At 37.9% G+C, this 25,719-nt stretch overlaps 1 protein-coding gene across 2 annotated transcripts in view; it reads left to right on the top strand.

Annotated features, from left to right (window-relative positions):
- Positions 1–3,782: 3,782 nt before the first annotated feature.
- cachd1 (cache domain containing 1) overlaps positions 3,783–25,719 on the top strand; it is a 91,361-nt gene continuing 69,424 nt past the window's right edge. The window contains exons 1-3 of one of the 2 annotated variants that reach the window (XM_008406159.2): positions 3,783–3,882; positions 13,362–13,544; positions 16,680–17,361. In XM_008406159.2, the coding sequence (XP_008404381.1) occupies positions 17,122–17,361 (240 nt within the window). In that variant the 5' untranslated portion in view covers positions 3,783–3,882; positions 13,362–13,544; positions 16,680–17,121. Of the gene's footprint in view, positions 3,883–13,361; positions 13,545–16,669; positions 17,362–25,719 lie in introns of those variants that run through there. The other variant, XM_017304501.1, reaches the window with a different exon arrangement.

Raw genomic sequence — 25,719 nt, 5'->3', positions numbered from 1 at the left:
AAAAAAAGGGAGAAAATGGCATAGTCACATCCATTTTCCTCGATGTCCTACTTTCACAGGAGTTTGTCTTCAATCTCCTATGAAAGTATTAAAGTTRTCTTATGTTGGATGTTTTCTGTTAACTTRCCTCCTYAATGAGATTTTTTTTTCTGTTTKATCAAAATTGAGATTTCTTTGACCACTTTCAATAACTTTAAAAACTAAACTATCCCTTTAAACTCTAATTCCAACACAATCATTTAGATATTCTTTCGACTSAACATGTTTTGATGCCCTATTTAAAAAATAAATCACTGCTTTCCAGACTTGTAATTGTGCTTTTTTACTATTATTTTTTTTTACATTTTGAGACAGGAATTGTCATCCAGGATTGCAATGTTGGAAGTTGAATTGTAAAACACAAAGTGCCTCTACCAGATGACGTCACTAAGTAACATTTTGGGGTCTGCTATTTATGTGCGAGAAACGATAGTATTGGATGTCATCGTGAGTTTGTGAGGGGTTTTCTGGCTCTGAAAGATTTTTTTTCATTGGTTACATTCATGCACCACATTCTGTTGATCTAGCATTTRGTGTTTTGGCATGCAGGGTAACAAGTAAGTGACCCAGCAATCGCTGTGGTTAAAAAACAAATCATTTCAAATATTTTCTTCACATCTGTATTTATTTTCAATGTATTGAAAATGGCTTCGATTCTCTCTGATGTTTTTTTTTTCCAAAATGAAGAAGTGTGTTGTGTAAATGGTGAACTCTGTCCTCTCTTTTTGTTGGGTGGTAATGCAAATTAATTACTAAATATGAAGCCTTTGTTCAATTTTTTAAGGGTTATGATACCTTGAGAAGCAGTTTTTTCAGTGATTTTACTGTAAAAAATCTTCCCCTTTTTTGTATCCGACAATCCTCAAAATGTGTGTGTTCAGACAGATACTCTCAGCTGTGTGTGTGCGCAAATGTGTGTGTCAGACTATCAGTCAGCTGCGTTTGAGAGTTTTAAGTGCAGCACAGAATTTTTTACTAACAAAATAACATTTGTATTAATGCAGATGATAAATATTATTCTGTATTTACTTTGAGGTTTATTCGACCCATTCAGTGTCCTCTTACTGCTTTAACGATTTCTACATTATGAATTTCAATAAGAAACAACTGAGTTAACTGTCCATAAAAGCATTTTCCACGTTTTGGAAATTTTTAATGTTTTGAAGTACAATTTTATCTCTGTCTAAGAAGTCTGTCTTCTTTTTGTTTTTGTTTTGTTTCTAAAGTAGACGGAGCTACCTAAACCTGAGTTTGTTCACTTCCACCACGTAACGGATGTGTGAGTGCAAAAACCACTTGTACACAAGACTGTGAATCTTTATCAAGTCTATTTTTGTTTTGTTTCGTTGGCGAAACCATCATGAATCTGCCTTTTTTTTGTCATTTACTTCCAAGAACCAACACAGATTTATATTCAAATAAGGTTTACTCGCATATTGACCAAGTTAAGCCTTATCTTTGTAATTTGTCTGAATATTTTTGCACAGGTGTTTTTGTATTGCAAAAATCATTATTATTATTAAATGATGTTGGTTAAAGTTCTCTCCGAGTTCTTTGTAAGTGTAATATAAATACAAATCCACAAGGTGTCAGCAAATYTCCATGTCCATGAATTTAGCTGTTTTTGCTGCGGTGGCCATTATTGGACAGGGGGTGGCGCTGTTCAGCTGTTTAACAAAYGTTGGCCTGTGAGCAGCTGGAAATGATATTAGAGCAGAAAGAACGTAACCACATTGGGGGGAAAAATCTAGTATAGCGTTCTGCTGTGCTTACTCATGCGTGATTTTATTTTTTTCTGTTATAGCTCAGGCAGAGATGCTTTTTATTCCACGTGTAAACAAAGATTATACACATTCATAGGTATCCGTTGCGGTGTTGGAATAGAAAACGTTTCACTTCAAGTTCTTTGTTTATGATTGATGTTACACTCCGCAGAACAAAAGTTAAATGTATGTTGTCTAGTTCTTGACATTTTTAGCCTCATGTTAGTTTATCACAACTTCCAATTTCCATTCTTTTATTTATAGCAAAAAAAAAATACAAATATACAGGAAGATAATTAAAAAGCAATCAATCCAAAGAACATCTATAAAATTAACTAAAAAAATTGGATGGTTAAAAAAAAGTACACAAACTYATCTAACTTATCTTATCGGTTTAATATGCTTCAGTCATCCTTTCCCCAGTTTCTCAAATTTATTCAGTTCAARTCTACAGGAAGTGGTTGGCTTTTCCATAGCATAAATAGCAGATCTCCTTACTTAGTGTTTCTGCCTCAAACAATTTCCTTGATATTCTCTTTTTTCCTACTTCATTGGAAGTTCTGGAATCTTAAACAAGAAACAAATGCATTACCARCTTCTACCTCGGCATACACGTGCCAAGCTCCCTGTATCGTCTGAGTGATGAATGTTGAATGGGTGTGTCCCTCTACAAATGTAAATAGTTAGAGCAGACACTCCTTTCTCAGTGGTGACAYGCGAGCCTTGAGGGCGCAATCTGCTGTAGAGCCCCCATTAGGCCCATTGAAGACGGTCTTTAATGTGCTTTATGTAGCAGGAGGATCAACATGCTGAAATATTTCCATAGAGAAAGGATTTATGGGAATAACAGAGTATTAAAGAGAGAGATCAACGTCTARCAAAAATAATTCATACCCCCTTGAACTCCTTCACCCCATTACTCTGACACCACAAAATGCAATCCAGACCAGCTGTCCTGGTAAGACCTCAGACTTCAATGAACGGCATCATGGAGGCCAAGGAACTCGGCAGACAGGTCAGGAATAAAGTTGTGGAAGTATATAARATAAACTTAAGATCTCAAATAATATCCCAAATTTTGATCATCTCAAGGAACGGTGTTCAATCTACAGTGCGAAAGTAGAAAGCGTATGACACRACTGCAAAATGTTCACCTAAACTGGAAGCAGGAGAGTATTAGGGAAACTCTGGAGAGGCTGCTGAGATTCAGAGCTCAGCTGGACGCAGCAACTGTTTGTAGAGTCCTCTATAATTCTGGTATTTATGAGAAAGGGGCAAGAGGAAAGTCATAGTTGAAAGAAAGGAAGATTAATGGAGATGAAAACCTGTTACAGGCTGCACTTGAGGATGAGGGAGAGATTCTTCTTCAYGCAGGCCAACGATCTAATCTAGAAGCAGAGCTGCACTCGAATAGTTYAGATCAAAGTAAAGGTATGTGTCAGAGTAACCCAGTCAAAGTCCACATCTAAACCCAAMTGAGAATTGGATTTTACTGTGGACCTCTGTAAACAGCCTTTAAAAAGATCTCCTTCCAGTTTTACTGGTCTTGATCCATTTTTCTGAGCACAATCAGCAAAATGTCAGTGTCTAAATGTGCAGGAGATACATCTGACATGCTCCCAAAAATTGAAGATGTTTCCGCAAAGTATCAACTCAAGTGGAATGATGCTGTGCTCAGCTTGTCTGGGAAGGATGGGGAATGCTGCCACAACAGAAATGGGAGTCAGAAAACCATGGAGTTTAACTGTTACCTTTATTAATGTAACATTAGTAAAAACAAGTTGATCATGTTTTTCTCTTGAAAAAAAAACTTATTCAAAACTGTGTTTTACTGTATCCATGTGAATCATTTTTTTGGCTTTTATTTTTTTTTTGCAACGTTTACATTTTTCTGTGTCACCTGCAGCACATTCAGTTAACTAGACTCACCTGTTGTGCTGATCATTCCTCCCAACTTCAACACTTTTTTTTCTTGTTACTAGTCATTGCTGGAATCTTCTGTTTTTCCCATTATATTTCCAGTTGCTCCGTGGTTCTGTCTCAAGATTTGGATTTCCTGCTGCCTTCGTTCTTTTGTGTTGTAAGTTTTGTACTTTTTTTATATATATATTACCGAACTTCACCTTTTGCATAATTCTGCCTGGCTCATGCCTGGTGCTCAGTCAAGTCCCAATGGCAACACATGGCACCATCAACTGAATCCCCAATTAATTACACCTATGAGTGAAGACTTTTTGATTTAAAAATAAAGACTTTGAATGCACAATCGGGTGTATTGGTAGCAGGGGGTTGAAATTCAAAGATTTTGTTTCGCTGCAGCCTCGGTCCGGTCAGTTCTGTCAGATGCCTCTAACAAGCCTCTGACTGTTGGGGAACATGAGCTGTTTTTGTCCCAGGGGTTGACAGGCGCTTGACCTACGCTGTCTGCGCTGCCACACAGTGACCTTAGAGAAGGGAGGAGGAGGAGGGGAGAAGTCTGAATGATGTGAAGTGAACTACCGATGAATAGTTTAGTTTACCCCACCATGGACTTTGACAAAGCTCAGGTCCATCATAAAGTCTGTCCTTTCATTTGCCTGATAATTTTTTTTCCCCATTTGCAAATCACCAAATTAAGTTGTTCATGTCATGAATATTTAAACAGATTATAAAAGTAAAAACAAAAACAAATTTTACTGAACAGTGACTTTACATGACTTGTCGGTGATGCAGTTATCAAATAATGTGAATTTGAATTTGAATTTGCATTAGTTATGCTCAAAATGTGTAGGACAATGATTCATGTGAATAGAATAAAAACAAAACATACAAATGGTTCCAACAATCTTTCCAAAGTCAGCTATTCTAATCAACTTGGACTGAAAGATTGGTACTTCAAAAAAGATGTAGTTTAGCCACCAGGATATGGTGAATTTCAAACAGACAGATGTTAAATGTTAAAAGAAAATTTTCTTTCATTACTTGCTGGAGAAAATGGCCCAAACTGGAAAATAGATTCTTAGATTATTTTGTATACCACTCTATGTGCTGAGCAGGAAATACACCAAAACRCTTCTTACAGTTTCTTCAACTGCACTAGAAATGTTTTCAATGTGTTGATTTAGTAAAACCGGAATATAACGGAGGGATTTTTTTCCTGTTTGAAACACACAGAGACCTAATTAGATCTATGTGCCTTGAAACACAGTCTTATTAAATTAGTTGAGTTAAAGGCTACATTTCACTTTTCATGAAGTTAAAGTTCTGTTGCGTCATTAGAGATACACATCGTAGAGCACGGGTCATTTGGTACACACATAACGTGTGTGTTATTTACAGTCTGGGAGTGCATAAATGGCTCCTGGATTAGGTTCAAAAATGGTGCTTGGCAAATAAATCTCCCCTTAAAATGGTGCAAATGTGCATAAAAAAGTATGTTGCAGTCCAAGACTGTAAAATAGCAACCATTGGTGCAAAAAATGACTTTCTTCCTGGCTAATTACATTATGCTGCAAAAATAATAATCAGTAAGTAAATATACTTTTAATCTGCAGTGAAATGAACAGATTTCCACTCCCTCAGTTCTTCTCTCTCCTCCCAGATTCGTACCCTCCACGCCTCTCTCCCTGCTCCAGTCAGACTCTCTATCTAATAATCCATCCAGCTATGCTGTGGAATGGAGGCTAATGCGTTCCATCTGTGTGCGTCAGTGGAGGGGCTCCAAGGGCAAGGAAGGCCTGCCACTCTTTATTCAATCCCCTTTCTCTGCTTCAGCTCATTTCCAGCAAAACTTTCTGTCTGGTTCCACTCAACTCTAAAATCTGGGATCTGGCTCCATGTTGGGGCCCCACCTAGCCTGGGGCACATGGAGGGAGGGTTGGCTGGATCCCTGGATTTGTTCTCCATGGATCCTAATGATTTTTGGAATAAACCGAAGGATCGGTTAATAACCAGAAGAGATTGATTATAAGAATTTCCTGAATAGCAAAAAGCTTGACCTCAGCTGTCCCTCCAGCAACCCCCATCCTGAGAAGATATACAGCATTTGAGGACAACGTTTGATGAAGCGTTGAGCAACAGTGTGTGCTGAAACTTTCATCAGCTTATATTTTATGAGCTTAATTTGAGACGGATAGTGTGGCAAACAGCACAGTTATCTCATCAACTGTTCATGCATGCTTCACGTTATTGAAATTCTCACCATTATCATGAATCTGAGGTGACGATGCGATTTCAGTTTCATAACCAGACATAATCATTTTTCAGTTGTTTTCCCAGTTTTTTCTGTTGTCATCCATTATTTGATGAACACTTTTGTCCAGACCATCTTCTTCATTCATCTTTGACATTCCAAATGTCAGACCCATGTCCCAGAAAATGGGAGACATGTTCTCCCAGAAGACCTTTAGTAAATTATTCTTCTGACTGACAGGATAAGACTAGAACCTTCTGGAGCGTCTGCATCTCACTGCATTTTATGAACTAGCTCAGTTTTTCAGAAAAAGACCAAAACGGAGGCAATCGAGCATGGTGGTGATGGTGTAATGGTCTGGTGCTGCTTGGCTCCTTCAGGCTCTGGGCAACTTGTGACAGTTCATGGAACCGTGAATTCTGCTCTCCATTGATGAATCCAGAAAGAGAAAGTTTAGTTTGCATTGTGAAGCAGGGCAGTGATACAAATTACACCGGCAAATCCACTGAAAACAGAAAAATTAAGGCGTTGCAGTGGCCTAGTCAAAGTCCAGACATACTTTCATGGTCAAGGAACACTTGATAGTGGTTGCTTGCTCCAAATGGGATACAATGTGAGGTGTAGGAGGCAGGGCCAGATTGGTTTGGATTGCTTTTGTTTCTCTTAATAAATGAAACGAATACAAAACAGCTTTTTTATTTACATTTATAAGACATTTTTGTTGGATATGAAATATCAAAAACAAGATCTTTTTAATTTAATCACTCGAAATTGGCCTTATAATGTGTTTTAAGCTAAATTGCTTACTGGATGTATTATGAATTGGCTCTTTGTAACTTCAAGACACACCCCATGTCCAAGTAATGACACCAGAAAGTCAAATAAATGAATGATTGAGTTGTGGTGTGAACATTGAGTTGAGGTATCAGTTAATATTTACTAACCTGAGTAATAGATGTTAACTTCCCTCCTTTTTCTTTCTCCCGTCCTCTTTTCATATTCTCTTTTACTCCTCTACTCTTCCATCCTTTCATCACCTCCTCCACTCCCCATTCCTTTAGAAATCTTTTCTGAAGGTCAGTGTCTGTACTTGCGCGCATGTTGTTAGCATGTGAACGTATGCCTCAGGAACACGAATCACCTTAGCGATCGTACACTGTCCATTTGTTGTGTGAACACGACCATTTTTCCGGTTTTCTGCTGCACTTTTCCCCCTCGTCTTTCCTACATGGAGATGTCAAACACAGCCCTGCACAAAGCCTCAGCCTCACGTCTTGAATAGAGCCAGAAATAGCTCTGCGTTTGACTTGCAATCGGCTTAAGTCTTCAAAGAGAGAAATTTTTGATGCAGCTGAAGGAGAGCGGAGAGGATGGTGGGAGAGAAGGGGGCCAGGAGCAGAGCAGATCCAGCTGCAAAAAAAAAAAAAAAAAAGGGGGCCAAAAGACTTCAAAGACCCACGTTTCTATGGTAACAGTATGGTGCTACTTTGAAACCCCACCCCACCCACACAACCTCTTTGCTTAAACATGCATACATCAGAAACACATTCATAAAAAGTGATGGTGCTGGAGTACTGGCGTCCATGATGGCTGCAGATTCGTCCTCTAATCACTTATTTTTCTTTCTCCATCTGCCTGTTTTCTTTTTTTTTTTCATGTATGCTGCTGCCCTCTGTCTCCAGCAGAGATCATACTGATGTGTTCAGTGATGGATTCTGCTGCAGCTAATTAAAACCCAATAGGGTTAGCAGTAACTGCCTCACTTTCCCAGTATGAAATGATCGGTTTAGTCTTATCTTTCAAAGCTGGCAATGAGAGCTTCATGTTTTCCTCCATTGATGTCTGGGACTCGCTCCCTGTAATTATGACATGCTATCATTCCATAGGCATCTAAACTGTTTTTGGTAATCAGATCCATTTCCCACACTGTCATTTCTTCTTTCTCGTGGCGTGGCTTTGCGTTCTCGCTGCTCTTTTATTAAGTTGGATTTTTAAATGCAAGTTTCTTTGAAAAGTACAAAGAGACCAGATTTCTTGTGTGAACATGTCAAATTTTATTTCAGGGTACTAGGTCTGCTGCTTTGATTTTCTTTTTGTGTGCGTGTATGTTCTTGGTAAAGATGACGCTCTATAGTTTTTGTATTATCTTCAACAATTTTTGCTTGCCCCTACACAACCAATATCTGAACAAATGACTGAGTAATGGTCAGAAATCATTGCACATATCGACCAGATTTGATATTTGAATATAAAATTAGTTAGAATGTTGACGTATGCAACATGTCCTGCTGTCCAAAGAAAATAAAATTAAGTTGCAAAATGGTTCATGCTAAATGCATACCAAAATTTTAATGTATGCCTCCCATTAAAAATTCAGATTTATTTCAGCTGTATAAGGTGTTTTGAGACAGGGCTGGCCTCTTACAGATTTGATCAGTTTTTGTTTTTGTTTTTTTTTTTACACTTTTTGTTTCAGTAAATAAATTCTAATATGCAAAGATGAGCAATTTAAAAAAAGCAGTTTTCAAATGTTTTTTTTTTTTTCAAACCAATCTGAGTCGGTGTAGAAAAGTAACATCTTCATAAATAAAATCACTTTCCCTTTGCAGCAACAACTATCAAACATTTGAAATAACTGACAATGATGCTGCCAGCACTATGTTTTGAGGCAACAAAGATGCATTCAGGGAGATGTGCAGTGTCAGAATTATAACACTGCAGCCCAGAGACTCATTTTGGTCTCGTTTGATACAAGCTTTTTCTTCAAGACATTGTAATCAAACCAAAACATTGGCAAACACCTGAAGAAGAATGTAGTTTCAACATCAGGTTCTGGATACCAGATGTATCAAGTTGCATTAAAGTTGTCCCTCAGTTTTGTGTTAATACCACAACATTTTTTTTTTGCCAACATCTTTTTAAAAGAAGCATAGCAATGTTTTCAATTGCTCCAAAAAGTCTTAAGGTTTCCTTACAGTCATAAGGTCTCCGTGTCTGTTTGTGAGCCAGAACAACACAATCCTTTCTGCCTTGTTGATCTATTCTGCGTTTGTGGCGAAGCGCAGCAGACTGTCATGCATTAAGCAGCAGATCTGGGTCTGGCTGGTTTGTCCCCGCAGCGTTTCCTGTCTGCAGATGGACTGCAGCCCAGAGACGCTGAAGCTGAACCATTGAAGCTGCCAGCGAGGTCACATCAGCTGGGGACTGGGAGGTTGTTTGTGTCTGGGATGATTTCTGAGCTCACTATCAAGTGATCATTGAGACGGCAGAGTCATCAAGACAGAAAATCCATTTAGTCAGCCATCCGATCTACCAAAGTTGTTCACAGAGTCAAATCAATGCATTTTTACACAATGTATCTTTTGTGCTGATTATTGTTGAAGCTACACAGTGCCTTACAAAAATAAATAGCAACATTCCTGCATTATTTTAGCATTTACTTTTAATTCGGAAACATGGCTAAGTTTTTTTTTGTTTGTTTTTTTTCTGCCGTTAACAGGCATCTCCCTAATTGGGCAGAAAGCCAGGATGAATGATTTTTATGAAAAAGTTGTTTGTAAACTAAAGAGAAATATTAGGTGGAGCTTCATCCAGAACATTTCTTCCAAGTGGTTAGAGACTGACCCGGAGCCAGCTGGGGGRAAAAAAAAGCTATGGTGACCACAGTCGTGCAATATAAGCTGTCATGCATGTCAAAAGAAATGTTTTTGTAATTGGGTTTTCTTACCACCACTGCTTGAAGTATGCTGGTAATTAGTGTTGATATGGCTGGTTTTATAGGATGGTACTGCACAGGCAGAACCACAAAGAGTCCAAAACCAAGTCTGATCTAAAAACATGAATAACAAAAGTACTGAGCAAAGGGCAATAAAAAAACAACATTTGGGAGTGTCTGACCACCGTATTCAGGGACAAATGATAAATTGGCTGTTCATGTGCTTTAAGTTTATAAAAATTACCAGCCAAAAATCCAGCAAGAAAAGTATCAAAATCTTTTATGTTCGCTCCCACTGACTGGTTGTTGGTGAAATCAACCAATCAATTACAGAGACTTGTAGATAGTTTAGCATGAAAGGATTTCTGTTGACAAAATCATGAATTTCTGCAAGTCTGGTCAAAATCACCAGCAAAAAGCTTAGCGAGAAAATGCCAACTGTTTTAGTTAAACAAACATGTATGATGTTCATAAACTAAATGTTTATGTTCATGCATTTTCATAAACATTTGTGGCTATGAACATGTGTTTTATGTAAGCACATTCTTCATAAAGATTGATAAATGTTATTTTGTTCCTAAATAGTAACCTAGAAATGAAACACCCATTTACCCCACTGTTAGCGTATTTCATTTCCATTTAATGAGCGTGCTAGACCAACACAAAATAGCATTAAAAGTAGCAGAAATGGGAAAATGTTGGTGCCTGGTTCTCAAATTATTTTACAAGTACGAATGTGAAAAGTAAGAATGTATTTGAATGTCCTTTAACCTTCCCTGCAAAAGCTAAAATACATTGTTGTGTCAGGTAGATCTCGGGTGAGCATAACCATTGAGCCAAGACAGCAGCCATTGTAGCTGATGTATTGTTTTTTTTTTTTTGTTTTTTTTTGTCATGACACAGTCCTGTAATTTTGGTAGTTTATATACTAAATATAACAGTATTTTCTAGGGAAAATGTTGTCTTTAGAACGGCAGTAAAGCAGCAGTAAACAAACTAAATTGCTTTGTGTCAGTGAGGTTATGAGCATTCAAAAACAACTCTAAACTAGCTAATTTAGGGTTTAAAATGGTTTGACCAACTAACAAGCAACAGCCCCTGTGTTTAGTTGTAATTACAGCAGTAAGTTTTGGCTTGGTTTTCACCAGGCACTGTCTGCTTCCCACAGAGCTTTAATACAACCTTGTTTATATGCGAAGAATTTTATATGAAGAACTTATGAAGCTTTGAGAATTCTGTTTTAAATTAACATTGGTTAGCCAATTTCAACAGTAGCTGCTCATAATAATACTGTTAGTTTTATCGAATAAAAAACAAAGTGTATCTGAGTCTTTGAAGCCTGATGTAAAAGTCTTTGTGGTTTGCATTAATTTGGTTCTCATTGCATCTTACTCCAAATGTCATAAATCCTGAGGTGTGCACTTATCAGCCTCAAACTGTCTTCTTCTCTCCTTTATCTTCCCAAACCAGGTGGCTTTGTGGGTTTGTACCATAATTAGGAAAATGCAAATAGAGGCTAATCCTGTAAAGCCAATCCTTTTGTCTCTGTTAATGACAAACCTCGGTTGCCTTCTTGTGAAGTCAAATTGTCTTAAAATAAACCACTATTGTTCACGCCAAAGAAAATTGCAAGTCAGACAGCTCTTAAAGATGCTGCTCCTCTGAAAAAGACTGGAAAATAAAAGGAATAAAGATGTAGAGTGGCTAAATACTCTTAAACTGACAGCTTTTTGGAGCTTGAGGAAGGGACTTTGACTGTGATAAATTATTTCAAACTTCTTCCATTTTTATTTTGACATATGCCCTGCATAAATCAACATTAAAATGAATCTGTTTGGGTGGGAGAAATGTAAAAACCGAGAAGCCATAATGACCTGGTTGACTGATGTACCCTTTGAGCCGTTGGTTTCCTTGAGATCAAACCTGCCAATAGTCATAGTGGATCAAATTGAGGTAAAATAAAAGAATGTTTTTTCTGTCAGCTAAACTCAACATTTAAGGCATAAAAAAAATCAAAGAAATGTATTTTACAAAGTCAGGGAATAGGACAAATTCTATGATATTTTATATACAGAGAAGAAAGGCATTTTTAGAGAAAATAGAGCAAAAGTGACGCTATAAAATCTTTGAATCTCTCCAAAACTGGCCAGTAAAGACCTGGAGGCCAACAGTAACACTGAAAGAGCAACATGAGTTTTGCCAGGAACTGTCCTACGTGTGACAAAATGTCTCCCGTATTTCCCCTTTTCTCTGAACAAACAAGCAACCAATGAGCCACTCTTGTTCAATAAAGCCCGAGGCCCACACTGGGCCCCATTGCTGCCACTGATTCCTGTACATAAAATTTCTAAATAAAGATTTTTTTTTTTCTAAATACATATGAGTAAATATTTATTCACAGTCATTTTAAAATGCCTGCTGTGTTTGTGAAGCACATTGCTGAGACCTTGTGGGGTTGCTGAATTGTTACTTTGGAGGTTAATATTTTTCTGGATAGTTTTTTCTCTAGGCTTAAATTAAAACTAATCAGAAATTAACAAATTTATGTTCCGACTTTGTTTAGCAGTAAAGTTTAGCAATAATCTTTTGTCTACTGTTGAAACCTAAATTTTGAGAGTTCCTCTAATCTTTCCAACGCTCGCCAGTCTCCTGATTTGTTTCCCTTCATGTTTAGTTCACTGATTTATGGAAAGAATAGAAGCAGCTGGGGATCAGACTGTTATTGTAAGTGGACTACCCCAAAATATAGCTTGAACCACAGCTTGCTAAATACAGTAGAAGTCAGTGATGCTAATCTGTAATTGTCCCTCCAGTAACTAAAAATATAACAAACAATCCCATCAGAACAGCGCCCCTCCTGCGAGTCCAATCAGACTGTGTGGGTTTTCTGATGGGTCACAGAGTTTACTCTGTCATAAATTCACATTCATTTCATTATAGCTTATTTATATAGCAGCAATTTGAAACAAATGTCAACCAGAGGTACTTTGCAAAGCAATCACATCCATTTCATGAACAGAAACATACAGTTATCTCAATCAAATCATTCATACAAGTTCAAAGTTCAGTCAGTGTCAGGAAGTTTGCAGCAATTCCTCCTGATTGAGCACATATAGCGACAGTACATAATAGACCACATCAAGCTGTTTCCTTGCAGAAATCTTTTAAACATGCATGTGACATCAATGGGGAAAAAAACAGGAATCAACCCTGAGTAGAACCCAAGAAAGTCATACTGGATTCTTGGAAAAGTTTTGTATAAAAATACTTTTATCCAAAATATGTAGGCTGTCTTTCAAATTGGTTGTGTTGATTCCTGATGTTTATCTGTTTTTAGGTTGATATATTGTTGCACAGATCCAACAAGGAAGCGGTTAGAAAAAGAACATAAAGAAAAACACAACATTTCATGAAGCATTTATCAATTCTCAACACCCAGTTAATTCTGTTGAGAACTATATTAATCTGAGAATTGAATAAATCTGCCATCATCAGCAAATTAAGATCAATGATGCACCAGCTCCAGAACCAGTTTGTTTGTAGGAAACAGCCGTTCTAAATGCAGTTGAAGAATTATCAGACCCACATAAAGCAGTTATGCATAATTTTCCTGAAAGTTTTCCATGCAAAGACCTGATTGAGACTCTTTAATCAACACTTTTGTTTTCTCAAGGGTCTGAAAGGATGTGACACTCCAGCAAACAGCTGAGGGGTTCTGCAGCCAGCGACACAGACAGATGAGCCATTCAGGGAGAGACCAGAGCCTCCAAGGCTGCGTGTTCATCCACCCACCTACTCACTCCTAACTGCACTCAACAAGCAGAGAAATTCTTCACATTTCTGATGCCACCACGAGGTGATTTTAAAGCACCTAAAAGGTTTTTCAAACCACAAAAACAATTATACGTATTCTGAAAGCAATATTCATCAGGTTATTTCTCTAAGTTCTTGAATTAAATCATTTAGGGGGATTTTTAGCTCCTCTAAAAATTAAAGAAAGTTTATCTAATTAAAACTGGCTATGAACAGGATGACTGCAGAAAATATCAAATGTATTCTTTGTCATTTTTTCCCAGCATAACATTCTGTTAAATATTTTCACTGACTTTCAGGAGCCTTCAGTCTCTTTGACTCTGTGTCATTCTGTCACATTTTCCCTCATTCACATGCACAAATTGCACTTTGTTATTCAGAACTTTTGTTTCCCGTCTCCTGAGAGAATACTCCCATCTCTCCTGAGCTCGTCTTTCCTTTTTTATCTGTAAACTCTCAATGACTCCGTTGATGTTTTCTAAGCTTATTTAATGTGGCAGACACTAGATGTCAGTTTTGCTGAGCTATTTGACGTCTCCAAGATTACGTTGTGAACCAAAAGGCTGAAATTAACTGTGAAGAGTTTGTGTTAATGGTCCCATGAGAACGTTGCCAAAGCAACACACAACTGAGATCAGAATAATAAGCAAAGCATAAAATGACCTAAATTCAAACTGGCAAATCATCAAACGATAGCACAGCTTCCAAATCAGTTTCCATCTTGAAAAAAACAAATCCTTCTATTATTGGGATCTGAAACCGCCACAGACTGGGCCCTTTTGTGCCGTATTGCAATGATGCTTTGCCTGAAAATTCCTAAAAAAAAGTTAACATAAATCATTGAGATGGTTTGGGGGAAGGCCAGCTGTGCAGCTGCAATGCAGATATGCTCTGCAATCCAATGAAGTGGAGATGAATTGAAAACGGTGAATAAAGGTCAGCTGTTTGATGGGTTGGAGTGCTGTTGCACTTCAAAGCCTCGCGTCATCCGCCCTGACAACGCTATTCTTTAATGGACCCACTATCTTCCTTGCGTTCTTATGTTGCAGTCATGGATTAAAACATGAAATGAAGAAATCTACAAAGTCTTTGCTCCGTGTGCTGGTTGCATGGAAAACAAGAACTGGATTTTTTGGGACGGAAGTTTGGCTGGTTTCTGAACTGAGAATCCCGTTTTTATTCAAATAAACACAACAAACGAATACAATACTAACTTTTTACCTCAGTTAAAATGGAGGCAAAAACATGTTTACGCTGACTCTCTTCGTGAAGAGCTGTTTCTGTCAAAAGTTTCATACATAAACATTAAGCAGGTGTGAAGAAAATGTAAGAATACATTGTCTACAAACATTTCAGTTCATTTGAGGAGGTCTGTTTGTTCTGTATAAACCCAGAAAGAACATATTTGAATAGTCAGCTCATAAACTGGTCTTTAGTACTATTTAGCTGAGCAGAACGTAATTGATGATAATCAATATTATAATTTTGATGTTGCATCTTGTATGAATTCAAGAAAGAAGAATAATTTAGAATGCAATCTTCAGTCTTTATGTAAGCTTAATGTCTCCAGTTCTGTAAAGATGAGCTAAAAAGAAAGCATTTTAACATTTTTAATCCCACTTTCCTTCCCTACCTGGTCTTTGTACATGATTTAATATTATGGACTCTGTTTTAACAGACCTTGATAAATATAGAATCAAATTAAAAAATAGAATAGAATGAAGAGGCTGGAAATAAAAATATATATTAAAAGAATATGGTGCTGTCATTCATCCTTCAGGCTTAAAAACAGACACACTATTTATCTGTTTAAAGGAGCTACTGCCATCAATTCTTAATACCCTCCTCAACATAGAAAGGACACCAATTTCAGCAGTAAATTGCTTCTGCTGGAGGTTTCTTCCTGCTAAAGAGACTTCTTCCTTTCTGCAGTCAGTGTGAGGGATTGCTGTAAAGCCAGCAGCACAAAACACAAGTGACTGTCGACTGTCTTCTCAACTAATTTGAATGATAAACTGAATGGGGCTGCATTGTTTAATAATAGGAACAATTTGTCTTATTAAGATTTGAGTTATTTTTAGAATGAAGAGATAATTAGGAAGCACACTTTGTACACGTTCAATTTATATTTAGCTCTTCAGCTCTTTGTTGATTAAATGTTTCACATATTTTTTGTCATGCTGTGATCATTATGTTGTTTTGTTTACAGTCTAAACCAAAATCCATAAAGAGCAGAACATCAGGGATAACTAAGAAACCGAATACAGATGAATAAAGTGTGATGGCAAGAACCTAAAAGCAATAACAAAACAACTGAGGGGTCAGAATACAAACACAAACACAAAGAGCTGTGGCTCATGACAATAAATGAGCCATGATGTTATTTTCTTTTTATTATTTTACAATTGGCTTAAAAATATTATTGATTATCTGAGTCATATTTTATAGCACAAAACCTAAAAATAAAACTCCAGTCAAAAACAAATAAGTTGACATTTTAACTTATCAGTGTTGTGTTCAAAATCAAAGGGAAAACAAAATAGGAAAAAGGTCAGTATTTTTTTATGGCAGGCCCAACCATAGTAAACTGCAACTGTAGGAAGTTTCTTCTGTCTGAACTATTTGTAAAAATAGCTATATTTTTCAACTTTTAAAATAGAAGATAGTACTAACGTAATATTTATATTTTCAATCAAATTTGTGGAGGAATATATATGTTAAATTTTTCATCATTTAATGTGAACCTTTATGCGGAAACCCAAGTGACGTCACGGGGTTAATATTTTGGTAGTGAAGCTGGATGTGGAGGACATCGGAATTTGAGAAAAACGGGTCATTTATGTATTATTATTCTTTGCCGGCGAGTTTATATTTTCGTTATTTTGAAAATGAGACGTAAGCAAAGGAAATTCAAACTGCTGCTCAGCTGTTTATGACCACCGTAGTCTACTTAGTTTTAATAGCCTACTTTGTATAAAACACAAATCATATATTCGCTTTTGTTGCTCAGTATTGGTTTTTGACGAGGAAATCCAGGAAATCCAGGTAGCAAAACATGCAAATTAACTTTTTTTAAAGGAAATGTTACATAAAAACAAACAAAACAAACAAAAATGTATTAAAATGTGTTTACAGTTAATTTCACTGGAGCCGCTTGTTCGATTGTTGTTTTTCGCAGCAACAGTGAACGCGTCACGGGCCCCTGATCCATTGATCGAGAGATCCAGGCGCCGGTGGGACTCCTTACTGTTTCCACGCCTCCTACTTTCACTCCCATTGTGGTGAATCTCCGGCTCTCTCACACTTTGCCAGACTTCCAGGAGTTGGAACGACGACTAGAGGAGGGAGCAACGCTGTGAAAGAAAGAAAAGGGAAAACCAGCATAAACATATCTACTTTTCCGCATGGATATCCCTCGCTCTCCTCGGGGGACGTAAAGGAGGCGCGATGGTTTGCATTGCTGGGAGTACTTGAGGTTCTTGCCGGGGAGAAAGCACACTCGCACACTCCGCTGGAAAGTTGTAAAAAGAAGTTCCCTTGAAGTTCTTGTTTGTTTGTTTCCCACCACCAGTTCAGTTCACGCGCAGTGTTTCCTCCAGCGCTGTAAACCTCCTGCCATCATGGCGAGGCGGACTGCGGAGGCTCAGACGCCGAGGACTCGCGCTGCTTTCCGGGATAAACACCTTCCCCTCCGCGGCGGCTCGGTGGCTTTTTCGTGGCGCCTCGCTTTGATTTGCTCGGCTCTCTCTTGTGGATACTGCGGAGCCGAGACGGAGTTTTCCATCCTGGAAGAAGCGCAAGTTTTGGCGGAGCAAATGAAAAAGCTGTCCTCACAGGAGCTGGGAGTTTTCACGATGCAGGTAATAAAAATAGTTGCATTTTATTCACGTTTTGACCCTCACTTGGAGGCCTGCACCTGAAATACTGTAGACAGAAGAATCGTGTCGAGAAAAACATTGGGGTGTTATGAAACAAAAAGCTGTGGCGTTGCAGCGCTAAAGCAAAGCTTTGAAGTTTGGGTGCATTCATGTGGAGCATCAGCACGCGGTCCTCCGATAAATCTTGATAAGGAATTGCATCAGGAGACATTAACTAATTATGTGCAGCCGGGACCCTATAATCAAGTTTAACAGGCTGTATCTCAGAGCTGATTCATGTGTCTGCAATGCACTTAATTGTTTTTTTTTTTTTTTTTTTTGGAGGGCTTCTAAATGCAGCATTCACAGATCAGTCAGTAAAAATCTCCTTGTTTTCTTTTTATTTCTTGCGGATAATAAATCACAGATAAGGCCTCTCGCCTCCAAGAGAGTCATCTAAAGGTTATTTTAGATGTGTTAATTGTTGAAGTGCACCGATCAGTTTGTTAGAGATCGAAATGGGCCAATTATTTCTTAAATCTATTCTAATCACTGACGGCACAGATGGTTTATGTGGTCTTATACACCCTTTGGAGTTTGATAAACATCAGATAAAGGTTGTTTTGCAGTAAAAAAAAAATCTGAAAATGTTCTGTGAATGAACACATCAACAGAATGCTGCTTTTAAGGCAATTCTGCATACAGTTGGTTTAAACAGGCAGTTGTTGATGACAGCTTTTAGAGATGCACCAATCCTGCTTTTTTTTACAGCTTTACCTATTTCTAGTTTCCTTTATGGTGTAACATAACTATTCAGATTTAATTTTTCCCCTATGAACTATAAAAGCCCCAATATGAAAAAAATCTGTAGTTTCTGAGAGTGAAAGAGGTTTTAGTTTTGGAATCAGGAGAAAATTCTCACTATTTTGCATCAGAATCTACTGAACTGAATAGTTTGGGGGTTTTGCTTTGCAGCAAATTGCAAATACGTAAATGATTTCAGGATAAGAGGGAATTTCTTGACTCTTCTCTCTTTGAGGTGCACTGCTGTATTGGGATTTCCGGGGGTTCTTCACAGCGTGACATGTTGATTGCCAGAGTCTGACCAATTTAAAGTATTTTATAAAACATGAAGAGGAACAAATGTACTCGATGATCATTTCTAGAGAAGAAAGTGAGATATCCAAGTTTTTCTACATTTACATACCCTGTCATGTCCATCCATGCAATGTGTCCCTAACCTTTATCAGATTTTTTAAATTTATTTATTTTGCTAAACTTAAAACTAAAATGCACCAGAGAATAGCTTGCTGGTGTGTTCATTGACTGCAAATGGTAGGATTTCTTATTTTTGATACATTTAATGACTAAGGGGGCTGCTGGTGATTGATCCACCGAACAAGGGATTTCGATTTTCAGCCAATAAGTTGATGCATTTAATTTTCCTGAACTCTTCCCACTAATGAGGAGGATTTTATGTTCCAGTTGTAACTAATTGGAAGCAGGCAGAACGAACACCTTTAAATCCATACCCTGTCATGTCCATCCATGCAGAGTCCCTTAAACACACCAAATGGCAGGGTGCAGGGGTGGTGGTTGCTTTTCAGGGAGGAGAAGGAGGCTGGGGGGGGTGTTTTGCACTTCAGAGGCAGAGGAGCTCACAGGCCTGGAGCACAGAGGGAAGGCAGCGGGGGGGGGCCGAGGCCCCAAACGCTGTTTCATCTCCTCTGCCTCCACACTGAGCCGCCTTCATCCCAGCACCGGGAGTCGGCTTTGAGGGCTTCCTCTGATCCCGGCAGATCCACCGTTGTCACTGCTCATCCCCTCCCAGAGCCCCAGTTTGTGCTCGCTCTCTTTCTCGCTCTTATTTCTATTGCTTTGTCTCGGCATTATTCCTGTTTTTCTGCCTGCAAATGCAGAGAATTAATGGCTGCTTCTGTGTTTTTTTTTTTTTTTTTCCCCTCTCTCTCAAATGACTGGAAAAGCGTTCTGTCGACTACAAAGATGTAATTAATTAGAAGTAATTTTAGCTTTTGTCAGTCTCACTTTAAACTTTTATGACTGATTTAATATTCATACCAAAAGCGGCATTCAGCGTCACTCCAGAGCATCGGGATAAACTCCCTGGAGCTGTCATGTTGTTGTATAAGCTGTGAGAATCTGTCACGGCTGGAAGCTGATCCGACTGATTGTGATGCGTTTTGTGCCGCCACAAGTATAACAGACTTGCATGCAGGGAAAACGCTCTGAGACTGCAGGAATCCGCTGGATGTTTGGATGAATCCTGAATTCAAACATTTTAAGGATTTCAATTAAACAAAATAATTTTTATTTATTTTTTTTTACTATGTGGATTTTTTTTTCTTTTCTCTTCTCCAAATGTTTTGTAACTAAAGAACATGACTGAATTTTTGCTTTTAGTCACTCCCCGCTGCCCTCACATGAGCTGCATGTGAGAAAGCAGCTGTCCAGATCAGACTGGAGGAGTTTCTGTGTGGATTTGATCCCATGAGCTTCTTGTTTCTGTTTGTGATGTGCAAGAAAGATTTATGGTAAATTAGAAGTGCTGTTTCTTACTTACAGCTGCTGGTGTGAAAATAGAACAGCAATGAAGGTTAACAGGCTTTTAGAGCAAAGACATCACTTAAAATTAGGCCGATACTGAGTTTTATCTTTTTATAACCGACGCTGTCCGGAGTTATAAATTGCTATGTATTGCTTTTTCTGTCTTATATTCTTACTACTTATAGGTTCTGCTCACGTACCAACACTTTCCTAAAGTGACCATATAGCTTATTAGTACATGGTGCTTTGTTAAAATACGCATAACTGTTAAACATTTTCACATTTTGCAGAGCTACAACTAATTTCAATAGGTTTTAGTCATACATCAACATAATGTGCAGCATTTTGAAGTGGAAGGAAATTTAATGTAGTTTAATTTTTTTTTATATTAAATCAAATTCTGAAAAGTCGTATACTACTAAACAAAATCCACAGCAATCGGTTTCATCCAGAAATTCATTTTTTGGGAGCCTCAGCCCACCTGTTGGATCTATAAATCCAGCTGTTCTTTGAAAGCCTCAGAGTTTGTAGGAGAACGTTAGAAATGTCTGACTATCTCTGCAAGAAACACAATAAACGGGAAGGATTTTTAGTTTTACCCTCCTGCAAAACTCTGTAAAATAAAAACTGACATCACCATGAAAGCTCCCAACAGCTTTAAATATACAATCCATACAGTTGATGTTCACATGTGCCCTCCATCCAGATTGCTGGAGCTTTTTGCAAAGATTTATCAAAAATTGTCAGTCTTGATTTTTCTGTACAAGACAAAATATGGACCCAAGGGGACTGAACTGAAATGCACTCGACATTTCTCTGGAAGTTCTATTTCAAAGAAAAATCTCTTCTTTTTCTTATCATTTTTCTTCCACTTCACATATTCTTGACTTTATTGCTGGTTGTTTGTATAGAAGTGGTGGAATTTATTGTTATAAAAACATAAAAAAATTATATATATATATTTTTCCTCAAGGCACTTTACAGCTCAAAGCCTTTTTTTTTTGTTGTTTCAGTCAGCTTTGTGTAGAAAAGGGAGTTTGGTTTTTAAGCTGTGTGGTTTTTAAAGATTCAGTTCCGTAAAATATTTCTGGGGTTTGGTTGAGTGAGTGTCCCATAATCAGAATGTAAAATGTAATTGTAGTCATCCCTGCTCCACCCCTCTTTCTTTTACAGCTGTGTAATCTGAGGCTGGCCAGCCTGTTGCCGAGTTTCCCACGAGACGTGAAGGTGTACAGATGACACTTTGCTTTAGTTAGTGTTCATATTTCTTGAGTGTCACATCTAGGCAAGTTTTCTTCTTTTTGTTTGAAGATTTTACATAATTGCAGAGTTCATTAAAAAGTGGTTTCTGATCAGATTTTTTTCCTATTTATAATTTCTTGTTCATTTAAAATCACAATATGGATCTTAAAGTTTTGAAAACATTCTGAACAATGAGCTTTGATTTGTTTTGGATGAAATGAATCTGTTTATTAGAAACATAATCATGATCTGAGTTGTTTGTACCATTTTTAGCTAAACTCGTTCTTGATGACTAGCTCAGGCAGCTGTTGGTAGATTTTGTCTTTCTTTTTTGTCTGGTTATGATTTTAAGCTTTTTCTTCATCTGCTTTTGATGAAAAGGGCGCCCCCTTTTGAATAGTAGTTGTATTGTCTGTTGGCATACAGTCACTGGATCCAGGCAGGATGCAGCCATCTTTAAAGGGTCCTTCCTGCTGGACAACATTTGGGAGGTATGAATTAAACTTTTTTAGGGCAATTTTCTGTTATATACTCATGTACTACTGACAGGAAATATGACTCTCTGACTCCAATAAATGCTTTCTACCCGTTGATGGTCATTGACATCTATTATCGTTGAGTCTGGGGTTAAAAGCTGTCATATCAGGATCCCCTGAATCACTGGGGATCAGAACTACAATCGATAAAAATAAGATGTAATACAAAATTTAGATGGCTATGTACGTTCATTTCAAATTCTAGATGCGATTTTAGCATTTTAATGAACATTTAACTATAATTCTGAATGCTGAACTGCAAAGGGAAATAAAGATGCACAGTGGTTTAAATATTGGTCTAAAAACTGAGTTTATGGTCACGAAGCTGTATGAACGAAACGGCAACATCTGAAATGGGGCCAGGTTGACCCATGAACTAGTCGGAACAAAATAAATATAAAATTGATTATGATTTCAGTTCGATGGAAGAAAAGGGAAAAGAGGAAATTAGGTTGCATTAATGCTGTTTAGTCTAACTTTTCTGGTTTGCGTTCAATCCAAGAGCTGTAGAGCCCTGTGGTTTTCCTACTGGTTTTCAATATCTTAGATTCAGAGGTTCCAATAAATTTATCAGACACTCACTCCTCTTCCCTCTTTTTTCCTCCTCCTCCAGCTACTTAGCAACCTTCCATTTCTCATTTTACTACTTTTCTTTTTATTGTCCCTCAGCTGGATAAACACTGGCTCTGCTCTTTATCCTCCCTTTATATTGAACCAGTTGGAAAGAGTCGGGGGTGGGGGATTGGAGGAGCTATAGCAGGGCATCAGAATTCCTGCTATGCTCTCTGCAGTAAAAGCTTCAAAGCTTTCTTACATCTTGCTGCTCTGCCTGCATGACTCTGAGCTCTATCAAGGTTACTTTTACATTCACAGACTCATTGCTTCTTCTGGGAGCATTATTGCTTCCTAATCCATTTTCTTTTTAGACTTACGGCTAATTTTTGTGCTTTATGCATTTCTGGCCACAACATTTAGATAACAAAAACATTGAACTGTACATGGCGTTTTATAAAAAAATAAAATTAAATTAATGCTGTCTGGTGTTTGGGTTTTTGTCTCACCTGCTTTCACATGTCTTCAGGTTTACGGAGCTACAGGTGCTTCCCATTAGTCATCCTTGAACTGCAGTGCGAGAGCAGAAATCGTCTTACACCTCCCATAAATCGTGATGAGTCTCAGTGATTTATAAGCCCTCAGAGGATTTGCTGAAATCTCTGTGCCTGTGTTCTCTTCCATAACTGTTATTGTTTGGAGTATTTTTCTTTTTTTAAACTTCCTTGTTTTTAGGCAGAGCCATAGATTTTAATTCCCCTGTTGCAGCTAATAAAAGAATATCTCCAAGCTTCAGTTTTTTTTTTTTTCCTAACTAAAATTTAAATATTACTCACAGTTTTGTGTGTTTGACTTTTAAGGTGCTTGGTTATAGTTGGTGTAAATTAAGGATTTCCCCCCCCTTGAGTCCCACTGGGAAATCTGTAATCTTTGAAAACCTATAAAATCTCCTTTGTAGAGATTACCACAGGGATAACTGGGCAGCCAAGCGTTCATAGCGACGTCGCTTTTTTGATCCTTTGATGTTGGCTCTTCCTATCATTGTGAAGCAGAATTCACCAAGTGTTGGATTGTTCAGCCACTAATAGGGAACGTAAACTGGGATTAGACTGTCATGACACAGGTTAGTTAGTTTTACCCTACTGATAATGTGTTGTTGCAATAGTAATCCTTTAAAGGTCTCGTCTTGTAAACATACCTGGGTTAAATGAATCAGTTCTGCTGCATCTTCCTCTAATGTAAAAGTTATGAGAACAGAACAAAAAGACTCAATTTCTTAAAATGTTGGGCTGTTTGAAGATGTTTTCTTTTATCCACATATAGGAAAGCTGAACAAAATCCTTCTGTGAAACTGCCGTGAAACGGACGGTCTTTAGCCCTGAAGGGTCAACAAATCACAAAAGGCCACAAGACGACAGCAAAAAGGCATAACACAACAGCAAAAGCCATAATGGCTAATGTTACACTAAAGGAACGTCTTGCTAAAATAGAAGTTATGCTAAATGGACGTTAAGCTAATGCGGACACTGGCTAAAGTGGATGATATGCCATCAGGTTTTTACAGCCTATTTAGGATTGTTTCTTATAGCAGAACTTTAGCTTTAGTATCCCTTATGTTTTCGCTGTTGTGTTGCAACTTGTTGGGACTTTTGAATTTTATGGACCTTTCTAGGACACCATAGAAGAAACATCAGACACACTGACATTCCACCTTCTTCAGTTTTTGAGGAGCAAGAACAATTTACCTTCTAATACAAGTGCAGTGGAGTGTAAAAGTTTCAAGGACAATGCCAGTTTTAAGAACTTATCCAGGTCACCATAGGACCCAGAGCAACATCTAAAGCACCGCAGGACTCCCTTGCCTCAGTTAAGGCCAGTGTTTGTGATTCAATAAGAAAGAAGCTGTACATAACATCTCATCCTAAGTACACCAAGTATGTGAATTTGTCAGGAGTCTTATATTTAAATCATAAGTGTGTAAAATATTTTCACAAGTCCTAAAGTGATTAATATTTTTGCAGAAACTACGCATTCATTTGATACAAAGTACATTTCTATCAATCATAATTGTGTGTCGGTATACGTACAGCTCATTGCACTCTGTTTAGTTTCTGCTGGACTGCGGTTAAAATGGAACACAAAACTGATGTTCCTCCCTATGTGCACCAGCTGTTGTGGTTTAAATCTCTGTCCTGACGTGGCTAGATCATTTATGCGGTCGCTTTTTGATCCTTTTCCCACATTTCTCAGCAGAAACAGGGGCCCCCTCTGTGTTTGGCCTTGACTGAAAGTGGTTTTGAAGTGTTTTTGCAGCCCCTGCCATCTCTCACATTTTTCTGTCTGCTTATGTTGTTTTTTTTATGCCCTTTATCTCTTTTCCTCATATCTCAAACTGATCTTCCCCAAAACGCAGAACGCCTGTCTAGTCTGAATATTTTTTTAGGATAAAATCACAGTGCGGTTGATTTGACAAAAACAACGTTCTCTATCTGCAAAGTACGCTTTCTTGATGACATTTTCCTGATATGCATCAAAATGCCACTTGCAGCTATCAGAAACTTGTTTGATAATCATAAATGCAATCCAAGCTTTGTTTTCAGTTGAGATTTTGACTTCAACTCGTTAACAAACAAGATGATCTGATAGGAGTATCCATGTTTTGCATTCTGTTATAAAGATGCCCTACTTTTACTTACAGTTCTTGTTTTTTAAAATGTTTGCCATACTTTTGCTGCTGCTGTTCTGATTGGTCACAGTGCAGCTCACCTTCAGTTCCTGATGGAGGTAGATTTTTGAGTAAGCAGAAAGTTGCTGTCATTTTTTGCCGATAGTTAGGTGTGGTAAAAACGGCTCAGCACAGGAGCCATTTCAGTGCAGAAGTCTCCAAAGCGACTTTAATCAAACCAGATGTCTGGTTTTTCCTTGACTGACATGAGTGTTTTCCTTTCCGTCAAACTGAAAATGGCTGCCGTGACGATCTCCTTGTGTGAGGAGCTTTAGACCCTAACAGGTTTGGATTCTCCACCACAAGAACTAAAAACCAGTGACTTTTTCTCAGAGGGAGGTTACTTAAGAAATATGATATTTTGATTAATGCTTCTGCACCATTTAGGGCCAACAAAGCCTTGATATTTGTTAACATTTCGCCTGTGATTTGTATAAAAAGTTGAGCCGTTGTTTACTTATGTTTATAAATGTATGGTTCTGAAGAACAGAGTTCCTACAGTTTTGAAAACTATGGAATGGGTGTTTTCCAGGCCTGTGTAAGTGTGGAAAACTAACATCTCTTCCCTAAAAGTTGTATCCATCCAGTGTGAATCAATTTTTCCTTTTTCTATCCATCGATTGACCTGTTTTTTTCTGTGACCTTTTTTCCTTCCTTCCTTCCTTCCTTCCTTCCTTCCTTCCTTCCTTCCTTCCTTCCTTCCTTCCTTCCTTCCTTCCTTCCTTCCTTCCTTCCTTCCTT

The sequence above is a fragment of the Poecilia reticulata genome, linkage group LG4, assembly GCF_000633615.1.
Source record: "Poecilia reticulata strain Guanapo linkage group LG4, Guppy_female_1.0+MT, whole genome shotgun sequence".
Taxonomy (NCBI): domain Eukaryota; kingdom Metazoa; phylum Chordata; class Actinopteri; order Cyprinodontiformes; family Poeciliidae; genus Poecilia; species Poecilia reticulata.
This window is presented reverse-complemented; position numbering and strand designations above follow the sequence as displayed.